Source organism: Crocuta crocuta, unplaced genomic scaffold (genome assembly GCF_008692635.1).
Source record: "Crocuta crocuta isolate KB4526 unplaced genomic scaffold, BGI_CrCroc_1.0 scaffold101, whole genome shotgun sequence".
NCBI lineage: Eukaryota > Metazoa > Chordata > Mammalia > Carnivora > Hyaenidae > Crocuta > Crocuta crocuta.
In genome coordinates this window covers 8,366,021-8,392,179 of record NW_027527956.1, presented here as the reverse complement: position 1 = coordinate 8,392,179, position 26,159 = coordinate 8,366,021, and the positions used below count along the sequence as shown (strand labels likewise).

Genomic DNA, 26,159 nt, shown 5'->3' with positions numbered 1-26,159 from the left:
CTATAAATGCCCAAGTGGCTGTATGTATCAATACTTTATTCCTTTTTATTGACGGAGAGTCTTCATTGAATGGACATACCACTGTTTATCCAGGTGACACTATCTTAACAGTTTGCACCTCCCACATTTGCTATGATATAGCTGTGCTTTGTGGTTAAAAGAAAGTTTGCTACATTCTCAAGAATAAAGTTGATCACATTTGTGACATGAAGGTTCTACCCTTGGAAAGTACTGCCATGGAAGTTAATCAGAAATTTTCAAATTTGTCTCTTTTTTAATGTTTATTTTTTATTTTTTTGAGAGAGAGAGAGAGAGCTAGCAGGGGAGGGGCAGAAAGAGAAAGAGAAAGAGACACAGAATCTGAAGCAGGCTCCAGTCTCTGAGCTGTCAGCACTGAGCCTGATGTGGGGCTTAAACCCACGAACTGTGCAAGTCATGACCTGAGCCAAAGTCCGATGCTCAACCGACTGAACCACCCAGGCGCCCCTAACTTTCTTTACATAAAAACTGCAAGAAAGTTCTATGATCTTGGGTAATGGCCAGCTATCCTATTTGAACCGATATTCCCACTGAAAACAGTAAGAAATAATGTATGCAATATATTTGTAAATCTCTGAAAAGAAATAGAAAGAGCAGACTAGACAGTGAGGGGTTTCAGGGCTGGGCTCTGACCAGGTGCCACACAGGTGATGTGACCGCAGGAGCCCCTGCCCCCGAGGCTGAGCTTTCTGGTCAGCAGCCTTCCTGTGTGAGCAGAAACAAGGCCAGGACTGAGACAGGCAGAGGTCCCACAAGAGGCCCCTCTTCCCAGGACGAGAGGCTGTGAGGGGCTGCGGCCACACTAAGCGGAGACGGGAGAGCTACGTGCCTGCACACAGAGGAGCTAGGCTCACACAACTCGGACCGCGAATCACATCCGCAGGAAGATGTTCTGAGACAGGCGGCATCTCCAAGTACCAGCAGAGGCAAGTGTATGTGCTTCAGGACGACGACCCCACTCCCTCTTCTGATCTCAAACGACTCCTATAATTAGCTTTTTAAATATAATTACCAACTCCCCCAAAACCCCACAAATTAACTGAAACCGAGGCACAACCACCACCAGAAGGAACAAATAAGAGAAAACGACTAACAGGAGCAGCAAGCAGCCTGTGAAACGACACAGAAGGAAAACTAGAAGGATTATCCGTGTGGAAATACACAAATATAAAAATGAATACATCGGGGGCGCCTGGGTGGCTTAGTCAGTTAAGCATCCGACTTTCGCTCAGGTCATGATCTCGCAGTTCGTGGGTTCGGGCCCCGCGTCAGGCTCTGTGCTGACTGCCAGCTCGGAGCCTGGAGCCTGTTTCAGTCTGTGACTCCCTCTCTCTCTGACCCTCCCCTGCTCACGCTGTCTCTCTCTCTCCTAGAAATAAAAAAAAAAAAAAAAAGAAAAAGAATACATCAGTGTAATAAAGACACCAAACAATTTTCAGAACTAAAAGGTTATCAATAACCGAAATTATGAACTCGATTGCTTTGACAGTGGACTAGCTGCAGCCAAGGCTGATATCACGACCTGGAAGACAGGTCAGTGGAACGAGACAAAACAGAGAATGGAGACAGAGGTGGAAACGAGGAGCCGACCAACGAGGAGCACGGTGTGGACATCTAACACACGTTCGCACCCTCAAAGGAGAGGACACAGTAGGATCAGCCCAGAGATTTCTGGGATAAAGGCAAGGGCCCATCCACACTTGAGAAACGCACTGAATCTAAGCATTCTACGAAAAGAAGCTTCCGTGTGGACACACAGTGGCTGAACGCAGAGCAGCAGGGAGCAGGTGTGAGACGGCCGCAGGCAGGGAGCACAGGCCCTGGAGACCCCACTGGCCACAGGAGGCGGCGGGAAACGCAGGTGAAACCGTTTCTCAGGAAGGAAAGCCAAACAGAAATCTAGAGGGTTCCCGACAAAGCCATACTAAACCAAAGAATGAATTTTTGACACAAGGAAAATTACTCTGCAAGGAAGGCCTGAGTGTAAGAAATGAAGAAGAAACACATGGACGCACACCAAAATATACGGGGAATGCACCAAACAACAGGGTCTCTGGGGCCTGAAAAAGACTCAACTAAAATAAATGACAAAAACTACACAAAGTCAATGGGCTTAGGGGAGGTAGACATTGTGCTAAGGCGGCACATAAAGGAAATAGCTACCTTTGGACTTAGACAGATTAAGAATAACGTTCTCCGTTTTGGGGGTAACAACCAGAAGAAGAAAATAGCTTAAATCTTCCAAACTAGTGGAGAAATGGAATTATAAAAATTATAAGGAAAATGGTAAGCAAGGAGGAAAATCTACAATAGGTAAGGCATACTGAAAAACTAAGATGGGGTGACAGATTTAAATCAGAACTATAACAGAATTACAATAACTGTGTGGGTACTAAATAGTCAAAAACAAAAAAGGCAAAAATTAAGCCCAAGAGACACACACAGACAGAGAGAAGGGGAAGTGCACAATGGAGTCAGCCAAGCCTAGCACATTTCACCAGCAGGCACGGCGGTATTTGTAAGACAAAGTAGAATTTAACACAAGAAGCTTGAGCAGAGATCAAGAAAGTCACTTTCTTATATAATGAGAAAATGCTTAATTCAGCAGAAATACATAACAATTTAAATTTGTATATATCTGACACCAAAGCCACCAAGTATATAATGCCCACAACAGAATTCCAGGGAAAACAGATTCCCAAGACTAATGGAAAAGTACCGCACAACTCTTACCAAGTGTTACAGAAGGCAGAGAAAAGGCAGTGGGGGTGCGGAGAACCTGACAAACAACATGAACCATCTCAGCCTAACAGACGCACACACACACTGCGCCAGCAGTCCAGAATCCACGTTATTCACAAGGGCAGGCAGGTGCTCCCCGACATCAGCGAGACACCTGGCCCTGTAACGGGACTCCGCAAATGCCATACATCTGAGAAAACAGAAGATACGATCTCTAACAACAACACAAACTAAATACGGACACAGACAATAATTAGAAAATTCAAACATGCTTGTAAATTAAGAAATGACTTTGTAATAATCGTGGGTCAAAGAAGAAATCAGTAGAAATTAAAAAATATTTTGTACCTGACAATAACAAAAATACTACATATGAAAATGTATGGGGATCGGCCAAAGCTGTACTTCTGTGAAAATTTATAGCCTCAATTACGTATATTCAAAAAAAAGAGGGAAAAAGCTGAAAACTAATAAATTGAGCATCTATCTCAAGAAGTAAGAATAATACAAATCACAAAAGGTAGAAGGAGAAAGAAGGTAACATTAATAAATTAGAGAAATACTAAACATCACAGAGAATCAAGCCTAGGGAAGGCTTGTCCAAAAGGCTCCTACTAAAGTTGATACACCCACTGAAAGACTGATCAAGAAAAACAGAAAAGAGAAACAAGTATCAGGAATGAAGAAGACCAATACCGCAGATCCTATCCATTTGAAATAACAGGAAAACATTATGAGCAAGCTTTTAGGAATAAATTTGAATACAGGTGCAGGTGACACATTTCTTGAAAACCATAACCACAACACTGAAGAAGAAATTAAAATTTGAAATCAACTTTAACTATTTAAAGTTAACTACTTAAACTATAACTATTCAATAAATACATTTAAAACTGTTAAAGAAATCAATTCTGTCAAACACCTTTTTTGCAGTAAAAACTTCAGGCTTCCCTGATATGTAAATGTGCAAGGACTAAATAAGTATAATTTTAGAGAAAATGTTCTAGGGACAAGAAGAGGAAAGAAAACCTGTCCGTGTATTTGGTGAGGCCAGCAAGGTCTGGACACTGACCACCAGAAGAATAATACGAGAAAGAATAATACGAGAAAGCCAGTAACCAGTGTCCCCACTCACGGGAACCAACACAAAAACTTCACAAAAACACAAGCAAGGGTAACACACAGAAGAATATTATTACACCATGATTATGATGCATCTTCTACCCAAAGAAAGTAAAGCAAAGTAGGTATCATATTGGAATGTCAATCAATATAATTTTTCATATCAAAATATTAAAGAAAAATTTAAACATAAAAAATCACCTCAATAGATTTAGTTGCGGTATTATAAAAACTATACTCATAATCTCATTTTTAAAAATTTTTTAATGATTATTATTTTTGAGAGAGAGAGAGATACAGAGCACAAGCAGGGGAGGGGCAGAGACAGGGAGGGAGTCACAGAATCTGAAGCAGCTTCCAGGCTCTGAGCTGTCAGCGCAGAGCCCAACGCGGGGCTCAAACTCACGAATTGTGAGATCATGACCTGAGCTGAAGTTGGATGCTTAACCGACTAAGCGACCCAGGCGCCCCTACATTCATAATTTTAAAACAATTTTTAGCAAAACAGGGATAGGAAACACTTTCTTAGTATAAAAAAAGGGCTTCTAGAAAAACACAGCATACTTAATGATGAAACTTGAGCGTTTTGCCTTTCACGCTGGAAACACACCATGTCCGTTAGCAGCACCCGTGTAATGAGATACCAGGAACAGGGCTCAGTGACAGGGAAGAGCAGCAGATGTGCAAGGGATCCAAAGAAACAAAGCCACCATTATTTACTGACAATACGCTTATCTACAGAAAAAAATCTGAAAGACTCCAGATTGATCATTACAATAAAGTTTTATCAGAATTGATGGGTTCAATCATTTTATAGAAATCAGTTTTATTTCCCCAAACTAGTAACAAATAGATAGGAAACAGTTCTTTCAAAAACCACAGTATTTACAACAGCATTCAAAAAATATCAAGTATCTAAGAACAGCTCTAACAAAAGTTATGCAAGATTTCTACGAGGAAATTTTTTAAACTTTGAGATATTGAAGGAGACTGAAAAAATAAAGAGATACGCCAGATTCATGGTTTGGAAGATTTAATATGAAATGCAAGCGGCCAACGAGGGCAAAGGCACTCTCACAGAACACGAGGAGGAAGAGCTGGTCTGTGAAATCCTGACTTACTACACGGGGGATGGATTGAGGCAGCTTATTAGGTGGTCAGAACAGACACGCCCACCAAGGGAACAGAACAGGGGACCCCAAAACCGGCCTGTGTCTGAGTACCCCGTGTATGACAGAGGTGCCCTGGTCACTGGGGGACGGCCTTCCCCACCAGGGGCACTGAGGACGGTGGTATGGGGAACAATTCTATGTGGAAATGTTATCCAGCGATTCCAGAGGTCATGGCCGACCCCACCACCTTTCAGAAGTGAAGACGCGAGGACTTGTCCGGAAGCGCTTCCTAAGCAACATGCATGGCGTGATAACCACCAACAAAAAATACTTATCCATTTGACTGTGTAAAATTCACAGACTTTTCCCCCCATAATTTCACTGCCAGGTAAGTAAAATTCAAGCTACAGATTGAAGATTATCAGCGAAACAGAACTGTCGAGACAGCCCAGAACAAACGCACGTCCACACGGGCGGACTCTGTCCCGTTCCAAGAACTGGGGATAACCTTCCGTGACTGGATGCCCTCGCCGCCGGGCCCAGGCCTGTGGCCTCAGTGACTCCCTTCTCCCTGAAGGGTGGCACCTGCTTGCCGTCGGGGAACTCCATCGGCCCATCTCCTGCCTACAGGATTTCGGGAGCCAAAAGGCTGCTCTCATTTCATCCTCTGTCCGTTCCTTCCAGTGCACGCTGATGGCGTTTCTGCCGATACAAGATTCTCAAAGCCTCTGTGTGTCACGGGGACCACACCACTGGACACGAGGCCTCTGCGCAGACCTTTCCTGGCTCCCCCCGTCCACTCCGGGCTCTTGCTGACACAGCTGCGTGGGCCCGAGAGTCACACACGTTACGTCTTCAGCAAAAAGCTGTCCAGCCACACCCTGGGCCTTCTTTCCTGGGTGTGCTTTCCAAACCCTGAATTTTCTCACATTCGCCTTTCGCAATCTGCACAGGCTACAAATTTCCCCAACCGTCAAGTGGTTTCCTAGGTCGGAAACACTCTTTTCCCCAAGCATTCCCCAAGCACGCTCAATGGAAAAGGAGGCCGTACTGAGATGTTAAGCAAGTTAATCTCTAAGTTCTGAAGCAAACTTTGTACCTGTGCCACCCACCTTCTGATACCGTGTTCTCACTGTGCGAAGCGAGCAGGGGTCTGAGCAGAGCACTGGGTGCTAGCTCCCTCGGGCAGCCGCGGGTGGAACGGGAGTGGGGGGCACCCATGGGACCAGGGCAAGTGAGAGGAAAAGCCTGCCTCCCAAGCCAGCCACACCCCAGTGAGCGCAGGACTTCGGACAGAAGGACAGAAGGTTCCCAAGTGTTCGCGGAAGAAGCGTGATCACTGTCGGGCGCCACTTCCCCTCTGGCGCCCACGTGTGCCTCCTGTGTCCCCACCCCAACAGCACAGTCTTCCGGGCCAGCAGCTAGAGCGGGACGCAGCGCTTCGAAGCTCGTGGACCAAAGAGGGCTGCACAGACCAGCTCCGGCACGTGCCCGACGGGCCGCTGCACACACAGCAAAGGACTGACGGTTCAAGCGGCACAGTCGGGGAACGTGTATCCATTTCAGTTCCAGGAGTTAAATCCTGCAACAGTTTCCTTGAAAGACTAAGTAAGATCTATCAGGTGACTCAAAAATATTTTGTTCTGTAAAGAAAAATTTCTACGAAACAACCTAACTTTGTGAAATTTGTACAGCATTTTAATGAAACAGAAACAGACCCATAGTCACAGAGAACAAGGGTGGCGGCAGGGAAGGAAGGCGGGGATGACGGGGATGAACAGGTACAGGCCTCCAGTCGTAAAACAGACACCACGGGGATGAAAGGCACAGCACGGGAACGGAGCCGGCAACGCTGTAGTGACTTTGTACGGTGACAGCCTCTCGCAGGGAGCATTCTGTAAGGGACAGACGTGGCCAGTCACTGCGTTGTGCACCTGAAACTAAGGTAACGTTGCGTGTCAGCTACACTTCCATTAAAAAAATGTGTTAGGTCGGGGCCCCTCGGTGGCTCAGCTGGTTAAGCGTCCAACTTTAGCTCAGGTCATGATCTGGTTTGAGAGGTAGAGCCCTGCCTCAGGCTCTGTGCTGACAACGTGGAGCCTACTTGGGATTCTCTCTATTTCTCTCTCTCTCTTCCTCTCTCTCCCCTTGCCCCTCCTCCACATGCGTGTGCTCACACGCTCAGGAAAAAAAAAAAACTTAAAAAAATATATTAGGTCAACAGAGGAAAAAGCACTTTACTTTCCAAAACTGTGCACTTTTCAAAAAAAATTATCCTTTATTAAACTGAAAAACATAATTAGTAAATACTAAAATATACTATTATTCCTATTTTATGGAAACTCTGCAAAAGGAAAATAAACTTGGTTGAATCAAATATAAACACAAATTCCCTAAATCAGTGTCCTGTACTTTTTACATGTTATGGCTTTCATCCCTTCTGCTAAATATGCATTAAATGCATTTTCAGACTGTAAAAAATGAGGAAAAGGATCATGTTGAAGAAGGCGTGAGATATTCTGCAGCCACACAGAAGTCTGCAATTATAATTCCGTCTACTAAGNTCTGTGTCTCCCTCTCTCTCTGACCTTCTCCTGCTCATGCTGTGTGTGTGTCTCTCTCTCAGAAATAAATAAAAACATTAAAAACATTTTTTTTTAAAAAAAATGGGGACTGAGACATCAGAGCAACACAGACAGAAAGCTTACTTCTTCCCCATTTTGTTAGCAAACTTTAAAAGGGCTGTACAGGCTTTAAAAAAATGTGTGTAAATGCTAGTATATTGCTATATATATAAACATGCAATCATATTCCTAAGTCTGTATGTACACACGTATCTGAAAAACTTTATAGTATTTATCAAGTTATTAAAATTATAAATGATACTTGTTTCCTTTTCTTATTATTAGGTATTACCTAATTTTTTACTATAAACATAAATACAACTGAAGTACAAAAATAAGCAATGAACATTAGTTTCAGTTTAAAAATGCTTAGGGGCACCTGGGTGGCTCAGTCAGTGGAGCATCCCACCAGCGTCTTGATTCTAGCTCAGGTTGTGATCTCGAGGTTCCTGGATTCAAGGCCGGTGTCAGGCTCCACACGGACAGTGCAGGGCCTGCTTGGCATCCTCTCCCTCTCTTTCTCTGTCCCTCCTGCACTCGCTTTCTCTCCCTCAATTTTTTTCTTAATGTTTATTTCTGAGAGAGAGAGAGAGTGTGAGCAGGGGAGGGGCAGAGAGAGAGGGAGGGAGACTCAGAATTCAAGCAGGCCCCAGGCGCCGAGCTGTCAGCACAGAGCCCGACGCGGGGCTCGAACCCACGAACCGTGAGATCATGACCTGAGCCGACGTCGGACGCTCAACGGACGGAGCCCCCCGGCTGCTCCTCTCTCTCAAAATAAATAAACACTTTAAAAATGCTCACAGTGTATTATGTCTCATGACTAGAATTCATTTTTCCTGTTACTTTGGTAAAAGTTAAAATGTCAAGTTTCCTTATAGTATAATCACACTAAAGAAAGAAAAAGACGGGGATACTTTGTCAAAGAATTATAAAAAAGTGGGTCGCGTTGATAGGTTTGTACCAGTTCCGTAGAGAAGCGCCTAGAGCGCAGCGCAGCGCCCCCAGCAGGCCGCGCGCGGTGCGACGGAAGCCACGCTGAAAAGGACCCGGCGCGAACACCTTAGAACCCGTGAAAGCAACACACCAACTATTAGTGAAAGAAAGNGCGGGCGCGCGGCCGCCCGTCCCGGGGCCTCACTCCGGACACGCTGTGGGGGGGGCGGGTCTGTAAAGACACGTGCCTTTGTCTCCAAGGCGCTTGCTCCGGCGCCCTCCGCACCGTTTCCCTGTTCTGTTCCAGAAAGTGGTTATTCTAGCTTCCTGCTTTATGTGTGATTTATCAGGTTTTAACTGCTGACTCGTAAAAATGTTCGTTCATATATATTGTTTATTTTCCAAATAAACTTTGTGGAAATACTTTAGAGCAGCCTCAGACACATTTATACCGTAAATACTAGTCTTTAAAAGGACACCTGGTAACTACTTATATCCCAAGCTGAGTTACAAGGTTATCATTTTGAAACACTTCACACGGAAAGACTGTCTTCCTGGATATTTGGTCTAAGTTGACAGCGACACCATGCGGTTCCTGCAGCGCGAGGTCAGCGAGGCGCACAGACCGAGGCCCCTGGAGGGAGTCTACTGGCAGGAAACGAAACTCTTCCGAGAAATACCCCCCAATTCTTGAGTATTCTATTATCAACACATTCATAGATGAGAAAGGTTCAGATTTCTAACTAGTCTAAGAAAGGCGGCTCTGCCCCCCACGCCACTCCCAGGGCGCTCTCCTCAGGGGCCGTCGGGGCGCTCGGCCGCCCACTTCGGCTTCGTGTGGGTGACTTCTTCACACTGAGACACATTTCAATACAATCACACTCAGAGAAACTCGTTTTACCGTCACTGCCGAGCCCACCTTATGGGAATGATGTAGGAGAAGAGCAAGAGGAACCGGAACAGGTTGCGGCACCAGGAGCCCACAAACCCTTGCAGGGTCACCATGACAACCGACAGGGCAACTAAGGCCACAAACAGTGCTTTGGTCAGATGGTTGAGTTCAAGGTCCAACAAACCAACCTGGAAGACAAACATAAAATGAAGACGTGACCATGAAGTCCCCGTACATAACAGTGATGACCAACATCCTAAATTTCCTCTTGTACTGACCTTAACCATAACCAAATACAAAAAGGCATTAACTTTACTTTCCTCCTGAAAAGCCTTGTAAAAGTTTTAAACAGAATTTCTGAAAAGGAGCCATGATCGCAGAGTGTTGCCAGAAAGGGCCCGCTGAGAAAGCGGGAGTCCAGAGCAGCCAACACAGAACTCAGACCCTTCCCCAGGTGGGGGGCTCTGACAGCCGGCCGTGGCGAGCAGGGTGGGCGCGAAGGGTGCGGGGGGCATGTCCCCCAGCCCGGGCTGGGACAGCGGCCGCGTGAGCCGGATGCAGGACCTGGTTCCGATGGAGGCCCCAGGAAAGCACAGCCTGCCTGCCGCCCCTCTGCCAGGAGCTTCTCTGAAAGGACTTCTCTTAATTAAGCAGAAAAGCAACAGACAGGGCAGTTAGCTTGAATGGATTCCTTTTTTAATTTACACAAATCCTACACTTTTCGTTCTCCCAATAAGGCACACACACCCCAGATTCATTCTGTGGACTGTGGACTTGCTGAGCAAAACGTGAGGGGAAGTCATGTCCGTGGGAATGAGCTCTTTTCTGGGTGCATTCTGGGTGGGATCCTGGAAACGTTAAGAAGTAGCATTCATGCCTCAAGTCACACACGCGCAACTTGGATCGTGAGCTCCGGCGGTCTGCACGAAGCCCTCTCCTGCTAAGTCACCCGGCTGAAGGACCACAGCTCAGTACGGCGTGCGGGTGGACACAGGCGTGGGGTCTCGGGCTTTGCAAAAAGGCTTCAGAACTACAGGGGGAGAAGGGGGCGCACAGCGATTACATTTCCTCAGGAGCTGAAAGGTAGGCGAGTTTGAACGCTGGCGGTATAACCTTGGGAGAACCGAGTGCCTGTTTTCTTATCTGAAAAATGGGTTAGAAAAGTGCCCTCGTCACGAGACTTGGGGGTAAATGAGATGCACCACAGCTCCTGGTCCAGAGCGAGCCCATACGCGCTTTCTTCTGTCCCTGTCCCTGGCATGAGGCCACACTTAGACACGATCCGTGCTTCCTAACTGTGGGGCCGTCGCCTTGCGCTCAGTGAGCCTCACTTTCCTCATCTCTCCGCTGGCGCCCCCCACCTGCTAACCAGACGAGGCGGGCTCCCTGCGGCCCGGAGCGCACCCTGGTGCTCCTGGTGACTGTCAGCCACGGCTGGTGCGCGTTCCGCACACTGCCTGCCCGGCGCCCAGGGCGTTGACGGCACACAGGGTCTCCATCACCAGGGTGTCCCCTGAATCTGTGCAAGTTTTGAAAGAGGGTAATTTAAACAAAAAGAAAGTGACTGCCATAACTTTGATAAAATATAAGGGTTACTGTAATTCGCAAACTAAAAAGTTTGTAGTTTGAGCTAATTAGTAACTTAGTTTATTTTTGAAAATCCCTAACTTCAGCCAATAAAAAGGTACTTTCCCCACGTCTCATGAATTTGGTTCACATCTGGTTTTGATTACCATTTGCCACAAACTTGCATGAGAACATTAGGACATGTAGTTAGGAAGAAAACACAAAGCTCTGTCAGGAAATCTAGTTAAGCGCAGCTACAAAAAAATTCACTCATTGAATAAATACATGTAAATGTCCCCTACATTTCCTCCTCCCTACAGAGTTATGACAGGTTATGAAAAATGGGCCAAAAGTGAGACTTAAACTGCATAAAACAGCCAGGCTGGTAGGAAATCTAAGACGAACACCAGCAATACATAATGAAATTAGGAGTTTCCTTCCCCAACCCGGTGTAATACAGACACTCCGTCAACACTGCTGCGAGTGACCACCTCACCGCCCCCGGGAACAGCCCATATATAAACACGGGAACGACACGGACGCAGAAGTAACAACTGACGTTGGTCTAGAGTTGTGTTCTAGCTGCACAGCCACCAAGACACTGCAGGGTCTGTGCCCTGGGCAGCCCGTGACAGGCACCTGCTCCCCAGACCCCGCCCTCCTCTGACACCTGTGCTCCCATCCCTGGGAAGAAAGCCCAAGACTTGCTGGAAGGTGGTCTGGTCTGCCCGGGCAGGGGGCAGGGACGGCCTCTTAACCCGGGAGCGAGGAGTGCCGGGCCCTCCGCACTCACTCCAGTGTCCTGCGGCCGCAGCCCGCCCTCCAGCCTTCCCGTGGTGCACAAGGTGGCCTTCGGGCCAAGGGGGCTCGCAGGGCACGACGTCCACACTCGGCCTTCGCCTGCAGCCCTGCAACAGAGCCTCCCCCAGCCCAGGCGGGCTGCAGAGGAGCCCTGACCAGGTTCTGGAAACTTCGGGTGGGGCTGCCCAGGCAGCTGAAGGCCACGGCGCCTGATTTATCAACTGCATTTAAAAAGCAGCATGACGTGGACAAATATCGTGCCATTTCCCGCTGCTCCAACCACTCCATGGTTTATGCTTGAATTATGGAGAAAAATAGGTTTTTGGATTAAAATGAAGAAAAATTAAGCCGAGGAAGTAGAGCATGTTTCAAAGCCCAGATCCTTCTGCTGTGACAAAGGGGGCCTAAGTGTCAGGCCTCGCTGAGGGTCAGATGAAGTCATTACTCATTCAGTCAGGGAAAGAAGACTCAATTACCTCAGCCTAAAGATGCTATCAATGAATGCAAAGTGCATATTTTACTCTATTCATCCAAATCCCATTAAAAAGTGAAAGGGATGATTTAATCGGGCCTTCCAGAGTTGGTCTTTTTTTTGTAATAAAATAAAGAATGACTGTCTCGCAAAATGCATGACCGCTGCCTCCACTTTCCCTGCGTCTCAGTGGTGAAAGGCTGGAAAAGCCAGGCAGAAACAGCCAGAAGCGAACACAAAGTTTCCTTTGAGAAAGGCCACATGTAGGATGGGAGCGAACGCAGCCCTGCACGCCGACACGGCACGCAGACACTCCGCGGGCACCAGCAGGCTTGGCCGGCTCCCCTGGCCAGCGCCCAGCTCCTCCCGCACTTTCCAGCACCTTCCAGCAGAAAGGCCAGCTTTGCCGCCTCCAGCTTCCCTCGTGTGCGGAGGTAACCACAACTGTTCCCCAACCGGCTGTTCCCTGCATTCTGGCAGGAAGCCCTCAACTCTCTTCTTCCTGGAAAATCACTGTGACCAAGCTCTAGCGTACCATGCGGTCTGCATTTTCGTGTCAATTCTAACTAAACACAGTGAGAAAAAATTTCAACAATTAGCTTTTTAAAAGTCCACTCTGAGCTAATAGTTAATATTTTTATACTCATTTCTCAGTTAAAAGTTTCTTCAACTCACCTAAAATGCAATCTGGACTCTTAACTCTTCAGTATAAAAACTAGTTAACTTGTAAGCATACAGCTTTTACAAAGAAGACGGTAGCTTCAGTTTTGATGTGAATCTCTTCCTTCTTTAAAAAGTTTCTGGAAACACCTGAACCAAATACCTTTTGCTCTAACTGCAAAACCAAATATATTATTAATCACTCTACGTAATCTTGACTGTAGAAGAAAAGGTAAATTAAGTACACTAGCAAGCAATTTTCAACATTTATTGTAATTTCCTATATTAGTAAAGCAAATTTTCTTCTACTTGTCATAATATTTGTTTTCTTTGAAACAACTGTGATAACAAAATTAAATACGCTACTGGAAATTTTAATCTCCAAGGGAAAATTTGTGCATAATGTCTAAGACACCACAATGGTTCTGCAAAGGGGCTGTTCTCGGATAATGAACACAATAATTGCCTGTATAATCTAAAATGCTACTAATGGCAACGATCACAAATCCATTTAGCTCCTCTTTAATTTATGTACCAAGTTTTAAATAGCTAATGGTTCTCAGTAAAATAATGGTTTATACCAACAATAAAGGGTAAATACGGTATTCTTCTGCTTAATCAAGAAAAGATCAGTAAGGTTTTCTTAAATGGGTGCATGGACGGATGAGAACCCCGTTATCTCTGGGATACGGCGCCATCCCATCCATCTCAAAGTCAGCCCCTGGCGTGCCACCACGTCCCTAAGAAATCAGTGCACACCCCAAACTGGAACAAAGATCTCGTGTTCTAAAAACTTAGTTAAGAGAGAAGACAAAGGGCATCACTGCCACAGTGTGGACCACATGGTATCGCCCCTAGATCAGCATTATGTGAGCAGGAAAATACTTTTACCGTTCTCCTAAAGCTCACATTTAACTGGTCAGAGTTAGTATTTTAGACTAGCAACATAATAGAATGTGAAATATCAAAAAACAAATTTAAACTCTTGCAAAAGGCTGAATATTATGTTAATTGTCCTATGTTATCGCTGCACATCTATCACATTTTAAAAGCAGAGAAGCCTCCAGTCTAATGGTTAGTTTACTCAGGATGACTCTGCACAGGCAGAGTATGGCTTTGCACATGAAAGGTTACCTACAGAGAAACATAATGCTGTTAGCGCCGTTCATCGTTTAACAGCTGAATCACTCCTGGATCAGCCCCGCAAGGTCCTCATCGATCAGGGTTTGGAGTCTGACTACACAACTGACGGAGGGCTCCACCACAACCCACCTGAAATCCCTGTAAAAAACACATTTCTTTCAAATATCTTGGAAGCAAGTCAGCCCTATATTTTCCACTTTTAGGAGAATCTTAAGAAATAAGAAAAAAATGAGTAACTTTCAGCTCTTCATTTGTATCTATGTATTAAAAATAATTTTTTTAAGTGTTTTTTTTTTTAAATTTATTTCTAGGAGAGAGAGAGAGAGAGAGAGAGACAGAGTGAGCAGGGGAGGGTCAGAGAGAGAGGGAGTCACAGACTGAAACAGGCTCCAGGCTCTGAGCTGGCAGTCAGCACAGAGCCCGACACGGGGCTCGAACCCACGAACTGCGAGATCATGACCTAAGTGAAAGTCGGACGCTTAACCGACTAAGTCACCCAGGCGCCCCTAAAAATAATTTTTTTAATGTATTTATTTTGAGAAACAGAGACAGAGAGTGAAGGGGGAAGGGGCAGAGAGACAGGAAGACACAGAATACAAAGCAGGCTCCAGTCTCTGAGCTGTCAGCACAGAGCCCGACGCGGGGCTCGAACTCACTGACTGTGAGATCATGACCTTAACCGACTGAGCCCCCCAGGCGCCCCTGCACCTATGTATTTTAAGTAACTGAAACTCATATACTAAATCTAACTCCTAAATCTTACAGCAGTAACTCCATTATGGAGTTTAAATTAGAAGTATTAGTTTTTAAAAAGTGATGCCATCTATCTAGCCTTTTGTTCTTTTTCTCCAGTCTATTTATTTACTCATCTTCGGACATGAACTACTGAGTGGGACGTGTCTGTCACGCTCCACAGACGTGTCTGAGCCCCCGCCGCTCATCGCCCCAGCGATCTGCGGAACAGGCCACGTTTCCCCAGCTACTGTAGTTTACTGGTTCAATAACCTGTGCTTTAGAAGCGCCCTAAATACGTATCAGTACGGCAATTCTTAACTCTACAATAGATCACCTGAATTTTTAAAAATCAAAATGTATATTCACATTTTAAAGCCTACCAGGTAAGAGCATTTCATATCCTACATTGTTACCTACCGATAAATTCTGCCTGACTTTTCTATACTCAGCAATTAAGGTTGTTATCCTTGCTTACTACACAGTTATTACATGAAATGTTTTCCTTGAATGTTTAACATTTAAAAAGAAAAAGTGGGGGGGGGCGGCGCCTGGGTGGCTCTGTTGGTTAAGCATCCGACTTCAGCTCAGATCATGATCTCACAGTTTTTGAGTTCAAGCTCTGTGTCAGGCTGGAGCCTGTTTTGGATTCTGTCTCTCTCTCTCTCTGCTCCTCCCCCACTTGCACTCTGTCTCTCTCTCTCCCAAAAATAAATAAAAATGTTTATAAAAATTCTTAAAAATAAAGAAAAAGAAAAAGAAAAAGGGTTGTTACATTTTTCACATAAACAAAAAACAGCACTGGTGTGAAGACCAGCTACTCAGTAAGCAGTGAAACCACTGTCCGTACCGACATGAGAAATGCAGAGAGGAGACAGGGATTCGAGGTCCAGCCTAGGCCTGGCGTAGACTTGGGACCCATCACGCAGAGTGTCAGACCACCTGTCGGCTGGCCTACAGTAAGCACACCATTCAAGCTGAAATTATTCCTAAAATCCTCGCAGATCGTTTGAGAAATACTGGCTGTAGCATTTTCTCTAGGACACATATCCACTCAACAGGATACTTTTGATAACTGACAAAAATGCCAGAACGCAGCACTATGAACAGGTGTAAGCACGCATGCACGCACCTCACATCTGTCTCTGCAAAAGCGCGGGCTCACGTGTGCTCACGCAGGACGGTCTGGTCAGGCCCATTCCTGTGCGCTTCCTCTGTCATGACAGAACCCCGATTCAAGTATAGCCAATTTATCAGAAGTCATCAAATTTAAAGCAATATAATGGCTTAAAAATAAGTGGCAAGTTAAATGTTTAATTTTTAATGTGATAAATTATTTCGAAATACTCTCTTAGGTACAACTTGTGACGCGTTAAAGCCAAACAAAACCGAGTATGTGTAAACATGCAAGGAAAGAGTCTGGAAACTACCTGGAAATTTAACTTGTGCTCTATGTACAGAAATTACATTAAAATTCAGGGCTGAATGTTGAGAAACCCCCGTATTCTCTAGTGCACCTTACTCCTAGCTTTATTTTACAGTGATCCACGGAGCTGATTTGCAGAGCGGGGACCTAAGAGGACTAAGACGCACCAGCTCCCGCCGACCCAGTGCGGCCCTGAGAACGACTCTGAATGGCTGTCCCGTTTCCTGTTCGGATTTCACTGCTGTTCTCACAGTAAGATTGCTCGCTGCGGAGAAGCAAAAGGCGAGGCATGTTGTAGTTTAGCCAGCAGAGGGTGCTCAAGTTTGATGCTTATTTTTTCTGAATCCTGAAAGCCTTTTTTTTTAATGCAAAACCTCAACCTCTAATTCAACCAATTCAGTACATTTAATACATGTTGTTGTTGTTGTTTTGCAAAAAGAGTTACTTTAAAAATCTATTTTTTGTTATGCAGAATCCAAGACAGAATTTAAAGACTTCAACATGCTGGATTGCAGGGTATTTCCTGAATAAAAATATACTGTCCTGTAAGGAATCGTTTTTCAAGACCTGACATCCTCAATACTGCAGGTGACTAACACAGTACCAGGGCGCCACGGCTTCTGCAGACGCAGGAAACGGACAGGCTGAAACAAGAGCTCATGTTCACAGTCTCAAGATCCTGTGTCTCACTTTTGTCTTAACAATGTAGGAAGCTGTCAATTTTACATGATTTGCCCAGACCACTCACTAATTTAAAATAATTACTTCAATAACCCAAGTTATCCATGGACACCAGAAACCTTAACATTCAACATCATTCATGTAAGTGAAATTCGACGTCAGGTAATTTGGATTTCAATGTAATTAAAGCAGCAGTTGATTTTGGTCATTTTGTATTTAACAGATATTTTACAAAGAGCATTAACCTACGCTCAAATCCTTACTATCTAAAAACACAATACCCGTGAGTTTAGGGCCTAGCAATGCTCTCGCCGTGTTTCAACAACGAAGCCCGGAGGCCTACGGTCACCTGCACAAGGGACCCGGGCTGTGGCGCGAGTCTTCCATACTTTATAGACCGGAGGCTCTTGGGAGTTCTTTGTTCCTTAGCAACATGAGAACCAGATCTTTCTAATAATAACTCTAAATGGTACTTAATTTTTTTAAGAAAAGCTTTTATCAGGAATCTTAAAAGTTGAACGGACACGGTAGGAAAGGGAAGACCACTGATTCCAGAAAACGGCTGACAAGGAAGCAGCTCCCGCCTCCGGCCAGCCTGGCCTCCAGGGGGCAGGGGAGAGGCCTCCGGCCACTCCACCGGCTTCTGGGAGCCTGTGCGTGTCCCTGCCGCCCTTCTCCTGAGTGTGTCAAGTCTTTATTTTAAATACTGTGTCTGTGAGTTTCAGAAATGCCCTTGAAATACACTCTTAAAATATTCACTTAGGGATCATTTATAAAATATTACTGGCTGGAAAATACTGTATTACTGAGCATGTTACTGATACTTTACTAGAATCTGGGCCCTACTTACTACTGGTTAAGGGAATTAACAAGCACACAGCCAGGGCTTCTAAGGCCGCTGCGTCCTGAAATCGCAAGCACAAGGACAGCATCCCCCCAGGGAAGCCTCTGAGCTCTTTTCCAGGAACTAAGAGAAATCCCTTTCTGACACCCAGAAAATGAGGTACTGGAGGAATTACTCCTGTGAGTGGCTTGGAAGTGCTGAGCACAGCCGATAAGGAAAGGCTGGATCTGGGGGCGGGCTCAGGGCAGAGCACCCCGTGCCCGCATGGCGAGGACTCAAATCCGCGGGAGGCAGGAGGTGGGGGGGCTGCCTACTGGGCCCGGCCCTTCCCTCCCCTTCCCTTCTGTTTAAAACACTGCACAGAATGGGGGTTAGTGGGTACCACCTTTCCACCTGCTTATCTTCCTTATACAATTTGGGTAAAGAAATGGTTATATTTTTATTAGTAAATAAGGTCATTAATTTACAATGGAATCTTTACTTCCAAGCCTACGTCCTCGTTCATGAGGCGTCGTGATACAGAGGGAGCCCCCACGGTGAAGTCAGAAAGCTGCTCGGGATGAAACCGGCACATCCATGCTCGCCGCCAGCGCGCCGGCGAGCACACGCGCATGGCGCTCTGGGTGAGGGGGAGCCCCGGGGCCGGCTCAGGGCTCTCACAGGACAGTGCGCTGGGGTCTGGGGGCTGCAGCGGAAGCTGCTGGTTCTAAGCAACACGCCTTGGGGCGGGAGGGATGACGACTAGCAGGAAACCCTGATGGTGGAGTCCCGTTCAGCCCTCCCCATGCATGCCCCCCCACCCCCCGCCCTGCATCGCACTGCCGGCTGCCATGTCACAGGAAGGCTGCGATGGCGTCCAGTCCTGTGTCACGGTCTCCCTCCATGTCTCTCAGTTTATTCTGTAAATATGTAGGGATTTACGGACCATTTAAGGTCTCTGCCCCAATCTCCAAATATCAGCACCTATCATTACATAAACCACTCAACGGTGCTTTTAAATCAAGAGTCATTAGCTGACTTGACGAGACCCAGGACTGAGGAATTTACTGGAATCAAACAGGACCCCTGTTTCACCGACCTCACCGAGTCCCCGGCGGTGAGAGGCGAGCCCCCACCTACAGCTGCGCCAGTGCACGCGGAACACCCAAGGCACCCGGGACCCGTGTCCGAAACCTCTGGGAACGACACGGCCCTGCACACGGGACCAGTTCTGTCTGCGTTCTGCGGCGCCCCACGCCAGTGCCAGCAGCTACGGACCCACATGAGTGGCAGGTGACGGCGCTCACTGGCACGGCAGACGGAGCAGCAGAGGCACCCTCGTGGAGGGCCGCTGGCTCTGGCTTTCAGTCCATGGTTCTCAGGACTGACGTTCCCCTGGATTTTTCAGAAAAATGGAATTTAGCAGATTTGCGGAAAATTGTAAATGACAAACTTGAGGCAGTTAGAGAAACTTTCCATCTTGCTTTACCTCCTTTATTATTATAAAAACCGTCCACGTAAGAGGGTTATTAGCGGTATCGGGCACGATGTAACACTATTTAAACATCTAAAATTCTTGTGTTACTTTATATCTTCAAAGACATTTTATGAACCGTTTCATACTTAATGGCTTGTAAGCAATCCCAGGAGTTAGGAATTGTGTGAAAAGTTGCCCAGATTGACAGATAAAGTGAAAAGGTCTGTATTAATTTCCAAATAAAGAAATGCATGGCGTGGTATCTCACGATGATTACACTCTAAAGTACCAATTAGAACGCATCAGAAACTAGAGCAAGTTGACACTCTACAATAAAGCAAATAATTTCCAGTTGGAGGGGCAGAAAATGTTAATATGCGATGCTCCAGCCTACGAGAATCTTTGTAAAAGGAAGTAGCTAATAAGGTTTAATGATGCATGTCAGGAAGCCACGGCCTGTAGGGAAACACAGCTGGCTTCATTTTGTAAACTGTTTGATACACACATCTTTCTGGTTCGCGATGATCAGCTGCGCCAGTGCCACAGGGGACAGTTCAGCCTCTGAGGCGGGTCCTCTTCTTCTTGTCTGAGTTACAAGGAAAATACGTTGAGAGAACACGGGGCTACCGGCTGGTGCCCTGGCTGCCATGCATCCGCTCACAAAGGGGATTGGAGAGTCTTCTGTAAGAGGTCGGCGAGACCACTGCACCAGCCTAAACGGGCTCCTAAGTGCTGGAGCCACTAACACAAATCATATTACAGACAAAACACTTGGATTCAGTGAATTAATTACCTGTCCCGAGACGGACACTGTCATTCATTCGTACCTTGTGTGTTGAAACACAAACGACCTTAAAACTGGCTCCCAGAGAAGCACCACAGCACGGTGGATGCCCGCCCAGCGGGACCGTGGGTGCCTGAAGGACACACCCCGAAGGGCCTAAGCGTCCTGCTCACACTCACTCGGCGCCGGGCACTACTACGCGCAGGTGACAGCAATTAGCAGCAGATGACAGAGCGTCTGAATCTGTACCAGATGCAGCTCAGGGTCACTGGAAGCCGCCACACCTTCCACAGGAAACCCTGTTTGGCAACCATCAGACGTAAAAGCTCTTAGACGCAAATTAATTTTTCAGCCGCCGGAAGACAACGTCCAGGTCACAACACTAATATCCACACGCTGTTCAAGCCCTCGGAGCTGCTTATTTCAAACGTAATTACACATATTAGCTGCTAAAAACAAGCATGCCACACAACGAAAAGGTTGCCCTAAACTAAAAGAGCTAAAATTCTAGTAATTAGAGGGGATCATCTTGCAGAACATACTCAACAGGTTCCGGCCCCGCGCGAGGGCTGGAGCAGCCACTGCGCCCAGAGTCTGCGCTGAAGGTTCCCCGGCACAGCGGCGGTTCATGGACNCAGAGTCTCGGAGATGGCCTGTCAAGCCCGTGCGAGCCAAGCCGGAAGCCAGGAGATGGGAGACCATGCCACCCGGCGGGGACATCCCAGCCAGGAGCGCGCTCAGGGCTGCAGTTCAGCACTCTGCGTTCTGTGAAAGATGCAGACGGAAACCCTCCACACCAACAAAAATCAAAACGCATAACTGACTTTAACAAGATTACCACACTAATAACTAAAATGGTTTCATTTTTGGTTTAAATTGTTACCTAATTTCTGACCTCTCAGGACCTCAGCAATTTCCAAGAAATGGTCTTCTCAGAGTACTTTGTGACTCTGACTTCCATCTCCCTCCCTGGTAACCCCACCCCTGGCCTGACTGACATCCCAGGAGCTGCCCTGGGGCTCCTGGGCCTTGGGCGCTACAAGGACCTCATTTCTATTCCCACAATCATCTTCAGCTGCACTTCCCATGAACGACACACACTTCCATTAGGATCATGAAATAAAGACTGGTCAAACCTTGCTAATCAAAATCTCTTCTTTACTATTTTCTTAAATGTTTTTTATTTATTTCTGAGAGAGAGACAGCATAAGCAGGGAGGGTCAGAGAGAGAGGGAGGCACAGAATCTGAAGCAGCTCCAGGCTCTGAGCTGTCAGCACAGAGCCCGACGCGGGGCTCAAACCCATGAACTGTGAGATCACGGCCTGAGCCGCAGTCGGACGCTTAACCGCCTGAGCCACCCAGGTGCCCCACTTCTTTACTATTTCTTATTTAAACTAGGTAAAACTTGTAATAGGCATCAAGTACTTAGGGAAAAGAACAGACTAAATAAAATGAATGTTGTAACCAAAACGGCTACAAAACAGTCATCAAAGGCTGGTCTTTCATCCAGCAAACTAGTTAGAGGACAAATGACCACGGACCTTCCCCACCTATTCTATTTCACGCCCTCTGACCGGAGGGGTCTCCCCCTGCGCGCTAAGTGGGTCCAGCCGACAGCCTCCTGTCCCCGGCACAGCTGGGTGGGTGCCGGGCGGCGGGCAGGGGCGGTGAGCGTGGAGGTCTGCGGCTCCGGGAAGGACAGGAGGGCGTCCCCGGAGAGCCAGGGGCAGGGGACACGCACACAAGTGCCCTCGCCCACCTGAGCATCGGCGTGGGCCTGACGGACTCTGTCCGGCCCCGGACACTCGGAGATACAACGTACATTCCTGTGTCTTCCCAGATTCTCAGAGCCTTGATGCTTAAGTGGTAATTAACTGTCCGTAGGAAGCAACGCTCTCAAGAAAACGGCAAGGTCAGGAACGCATCCTTCCTGAAGGACAATCACATAACTTACAGGAAAGCGCCGGAAGCGCCGGAAGCGAGGCGAGCTCCGGTCGTCCCGTTTCCCGTAAACAGCGGCACACGGAGGGGAGCTCGTTCTTCAATCTCGTCTCAGAGTAAGCATGACAGGACGGTAGGGACGGCACCATAATGGCTAGAACTTAAGCGAATTACTTCTTAGCCGGCTACTCTCAGCACCTGGGATACAGCGAGGCACACCCCATCTTCCCACCTGCCTGTCACCGCGACAACAGACCCCGAGCAGCGCTGCGGCCTGGGGCTCGGCTCCCCGAGGGCCGTATGCTCAGTGGCTACATGCGCACCGTCTGCGTGCAGTGCAGTCGTTCAGTCTGGCCCGTCTAGAAATTCCCCACCTGACTTTCATCTCAAGATGCAGAACTAGGAACCAACTGGGCGGCGGGCACACGGGCAGCGCCTGGGCCTCTCTGGGGGGGTTCCTGCAGCCGGCCTAGCTCCACGCCACCACGTAGCCTCGAACCTTCCCGCGTGGCTTTCTGAGGCTCCTACAAGGTGAAACATATCTGGGCCCGTGGGATCTCTGCCTGGAAGGCCCTTTCGCCTCCGAGCCATCCGCGGGGACGGCTCAGGGCAGCTCGGCAGGCCGCTGCCGGGGACACCCTCCCGGGACCTTGCCAGCCCCGGGCCGCGGCGGGCGCACGGGAACTGCTCACTGAAGCCAACTGCTATCATTATGGTTCTTCTGGTTCACCTGAGGAAGGGTGACAGAAGTGCATGTGCTTGTCCTTTGATCTGACTTCACGTTTTATTCCCACCACTTGCTTTCAAATCCAGGCCGAAACAAGGCTCTGGGACAGCTGGCCTGGCTGCTGGTCTGGCCCCCATGTGACACCCAGTCCAACGGGGGGCCGTGGGGCCTTGGCCACGTAGCCACTGGTCACACACGTCACCATCTCAACACGGGAGGGAGGGAGCCGGGTTTCAAGTAAGTCGAACTCGCTCCCCGTCCACAGCCCGTGAGGGCAGGAGGGGGAGCCGGGGCTGGCCAGGCCGGTCGGGCAGGCTGCACCCACACCGAACCAGGGAGCCGGCCCGGCCCCCCCAACTCCACGCGTGAGCAGGGCTGGAGGAAGATCTGGGCACGGCCAAGCACCTCTAAAGCGACCACCCCTCACTCCCACGGTCAGGACGGTCCGGAGCCCGAACGACGACGGGGCCCACGCGGTCAGGGGCACGCTGCACTCTGGTTCCAGCACCGAGGCCGCGCTGCTGCCTAACTGGAGGCACCTCGTCTCACAGCGGTATGCCAGGCGCCCACACTCGGCTTCCCTCACACACGTGCCACGGCTCCCCACGGCCCTGTGGGCGCAGCAGGCCAGAGCGGCAGCAGGAAAGGGGGCCCATCAGTGGCTAGACAGGGTAGTTCTTATTTTTTTAAGTTTATTTATTTTGAGAGAGAGCGAGCTAGTGGGGTAAGGACAGAGAGAAATGGGGACAGAGAATCTGAGGCAGGCTCTGTGCTGACAGCAGAACCCGACGCCGGACTCAAACCCACAAACCGTGAGATCATGACCTGAGCCAAGGTTGGAAACTTAACCCAGTGAGTCGCCCAGGCGCCCCGACAGGGCAACTGTCGACGTGACCATGCTCAGCGTCTGATGTGGGTGCATCATTAAAATGCAGGACCTTCACAAATGGGGGGCCGAGAAGGGGAGATGCCCTCCCCGGGCGGGACACGGCCAGACAGAGTGGGTAGGGGTCTGCAGGTAAGAGCCCACGGAAGTGAGCCCCAGACTGGGTGCACACCTACCATCCAGAATCTGACCAAAAGACCGCTTTATTGTTCCTTCCAGTTTCCAGCCCTAGCTCAGCACATCTCCACCCGTGTCTCCAGATCTCGGGTGACAGTCCCTGGTCCGTGGGCTCAGCTCCTTTCCACTCAAGGGCCAGGAATGCAGACTCCCAAGGCTGACGCTGGAGGCGGCAGTGTGCTCCCCCTTCCGGCAGGATGTGGGGGCGGCGACGAGGCCCCAGGGTGCTGGAACCACGAGCTGGGAGGACCCCAATTTCCAGTCACCCCGAGATGAGGCGTCTCCAGGCGGGAGCACGCATTGTGTCCGAGCCACGGGACACGCTGGGGACTGCGTGCCACAGCGCATGCTCACCCCGACTCTCCTCCCGTAAACCCCGTGGCAAAACCCGACATCCGAATCTTTGCTTCTGGGGGCTCCTTGCTGGAGAAAGTCACACAGCAATTTAAAATAATCCTTCTAGAAACGGAGTCTCTGGTCTCAGCAACAGGGCGCATCTGTCTAATGCCTTGTTCTGGCTTGGTCTCCAGCCTTCTCCACTCCAAATCCCCAAGGTTATTTTTTCTTAAGGCTGGAGGCCTCTCCCCTGACTTTATTCTTTTTTTTTTTTAAAGTGTATTTACTGGAGAGAGAGGGAGAGAGACCGCATCAGCGCAGAGGCTGACGCAGGTACGAGCCCATGAACCACGAGATCACGACCTGAACCAAAGTCGAGTCTGCCACTCAACTGACTGAGCCCCCAGGGAGCGGCCCCCCGACCTTATTGTGACAGACAAGCACATTTCCTACGTCCTCCAGAACATGGGGCCGAGTGGTGCTTCACGAGCAGCCGCCTCTGAGCGAGTCGGTACCCACCAGACTCCCTCCTGTTCTCTCTCCCGTCTCATGACACGGGTGATCCCCACTGGTTCACGCACACCCTCCTCTTGGCTGAAGACCTTCCTGCTTCCTTTGGGATGTGATTCCACTGACTTGGTCTCTCTGGAATCTTTTTTTTTTTTTAATTTTTAAAATGTTTTATTTATTTCTGAGAGAGAGAGAGACAGAGAGAGAGATAGACAGAGAGAGACAGTGCGAGCAGGGGAGGGTCAGAGAGAGAGACACACACAGAATCCGAGTCAGGCTCCAGGCTCTGAGCTGTCAGCACANCCCTCTTTCCCTACATCTGCCTTCTACCTGCACCTTATGGAGGTCCCCAAAGTCCTCCAGTCAGATCCACGTGGGTTTCCTCGTCTGCTGCATTTGACACTGGTGACCATTCCCTCTGGCTTGAAACTCTTCTCTGATTCAGTTCATACCTCTGCCCTTCTGTGTGGCTTCTCTTCCTCTGACCTGTACCCTGATCCTTGGAGAAGCAGACATCACGCCCTTGGCCCAAGCCTACTCAGCTTCCAGAGGGCAGGATCTGTCCCCACGGTACCTCTACCCTGATACAGCCTCCTATCTAACTGCACCTAGAATTCTCTACCTTCCAGGGTCAAAGGCTCCTCAAGTTGCCAATGTTGGGGAAGTTTGAGGAGTGGGTACCATTTTTACAGGCTGTGGGCTGAGATGTGCAAAGCCTACCTTTACTTTCCTAAAATAAGTTCCTAAATAGTCTAATGGAATATAATCTGGTCACATCCTACCATTAGCAATTAGTATTTCAGACTTAAACTGAATTCCATTCTGGCCTTGGCCACCGCTCCCCCGCCTCTGCCTCCAAGTCCCAGGGCGCTAGGGGCGGCTCGTGGCATCTGAGGACCGGGAGGCCCCTCCCTGCTCACTGCCCGCCCGGAATGCGCTCCGGGCGCCGAGGCTCCGGGGCGGGTGGCCTGCACCACACAGCTCATTCTCCTGGCCTTCTCCCCGGGCGGCACCCCTGGGGCCCCGCAGCGCCTGTGGGCGGGGCTCACCTGTGGAGGGTCGGGGCCCTGGGGTCTCGCCCGCGGGGGACGGGGACCCTGCTGTCTCCAGCTTGCACGGCTCCGCCACTGGGGCTCTGCTCCAGGAGACAACGCTGCCCCCACACCTGCCCCTCCTGCTTCTCCCCTTCACCCCCGTTACTGTCCAGAGAGGCTGAGACACCACAGGGACGCCCACGCTGGGACGGTCCCTCGCGTAACCTCTCCCTTCTACCGCTCACCATAAACTCTGCCTTGGTTCCCTGAAGACTTGGCTACTTGAATCTCAAAAGCACACAGTTCTTTCAAATCAAAGTCTTGGTCTTCAAGACCACTAAATTTGTTTGTTTTTAAATCTATTTAGAAACTCAAAAGCTGAGCACCAGGCTACATATTTTTTGTTTCACGTTAATATTTTAAACTTCTTGGTTCTGCTGTGTGTGGTGTCAGAAAGTGGTCCAGGTTCATTCTTCTGCACGTCGCTGCCCGGTTTTCCCAGCAGCACTTGCTGAAGC

At 48.5% G+C, this 26,159-nt stretch overlaps 1 protein-coding gene across 9 annotated transcripts in view; it reads right to left on the bottom strand.

Moving 5' to 3' along the window:
- The window catches only part of ATP9B (ATPase phospholipid transporting 9B), a 199,372-nt gene that overhangs the window by 55,701 nt on the left and 117,512 nt on the right, over positions 1-26,159 (bottom strand). For all 9 annotated transcript variants that reach the window (XR_013332332.1, XR_013332333.1, XM_077752699.1 and 6 more), the window contains one exon: positions 9,492-9,652. Coding sequence is in view for 7 of the 9 variants with exons in the window: in XM_077752699.1 (XP_077608825.1) it covers positions 9,492-9,652 (161 nt within the window). In the remaining 2 variants the exon portion in view is untranslated. The remainder of the gene's footprint in view (positions 1-9,491; positions 9,653-26,159) is intronic.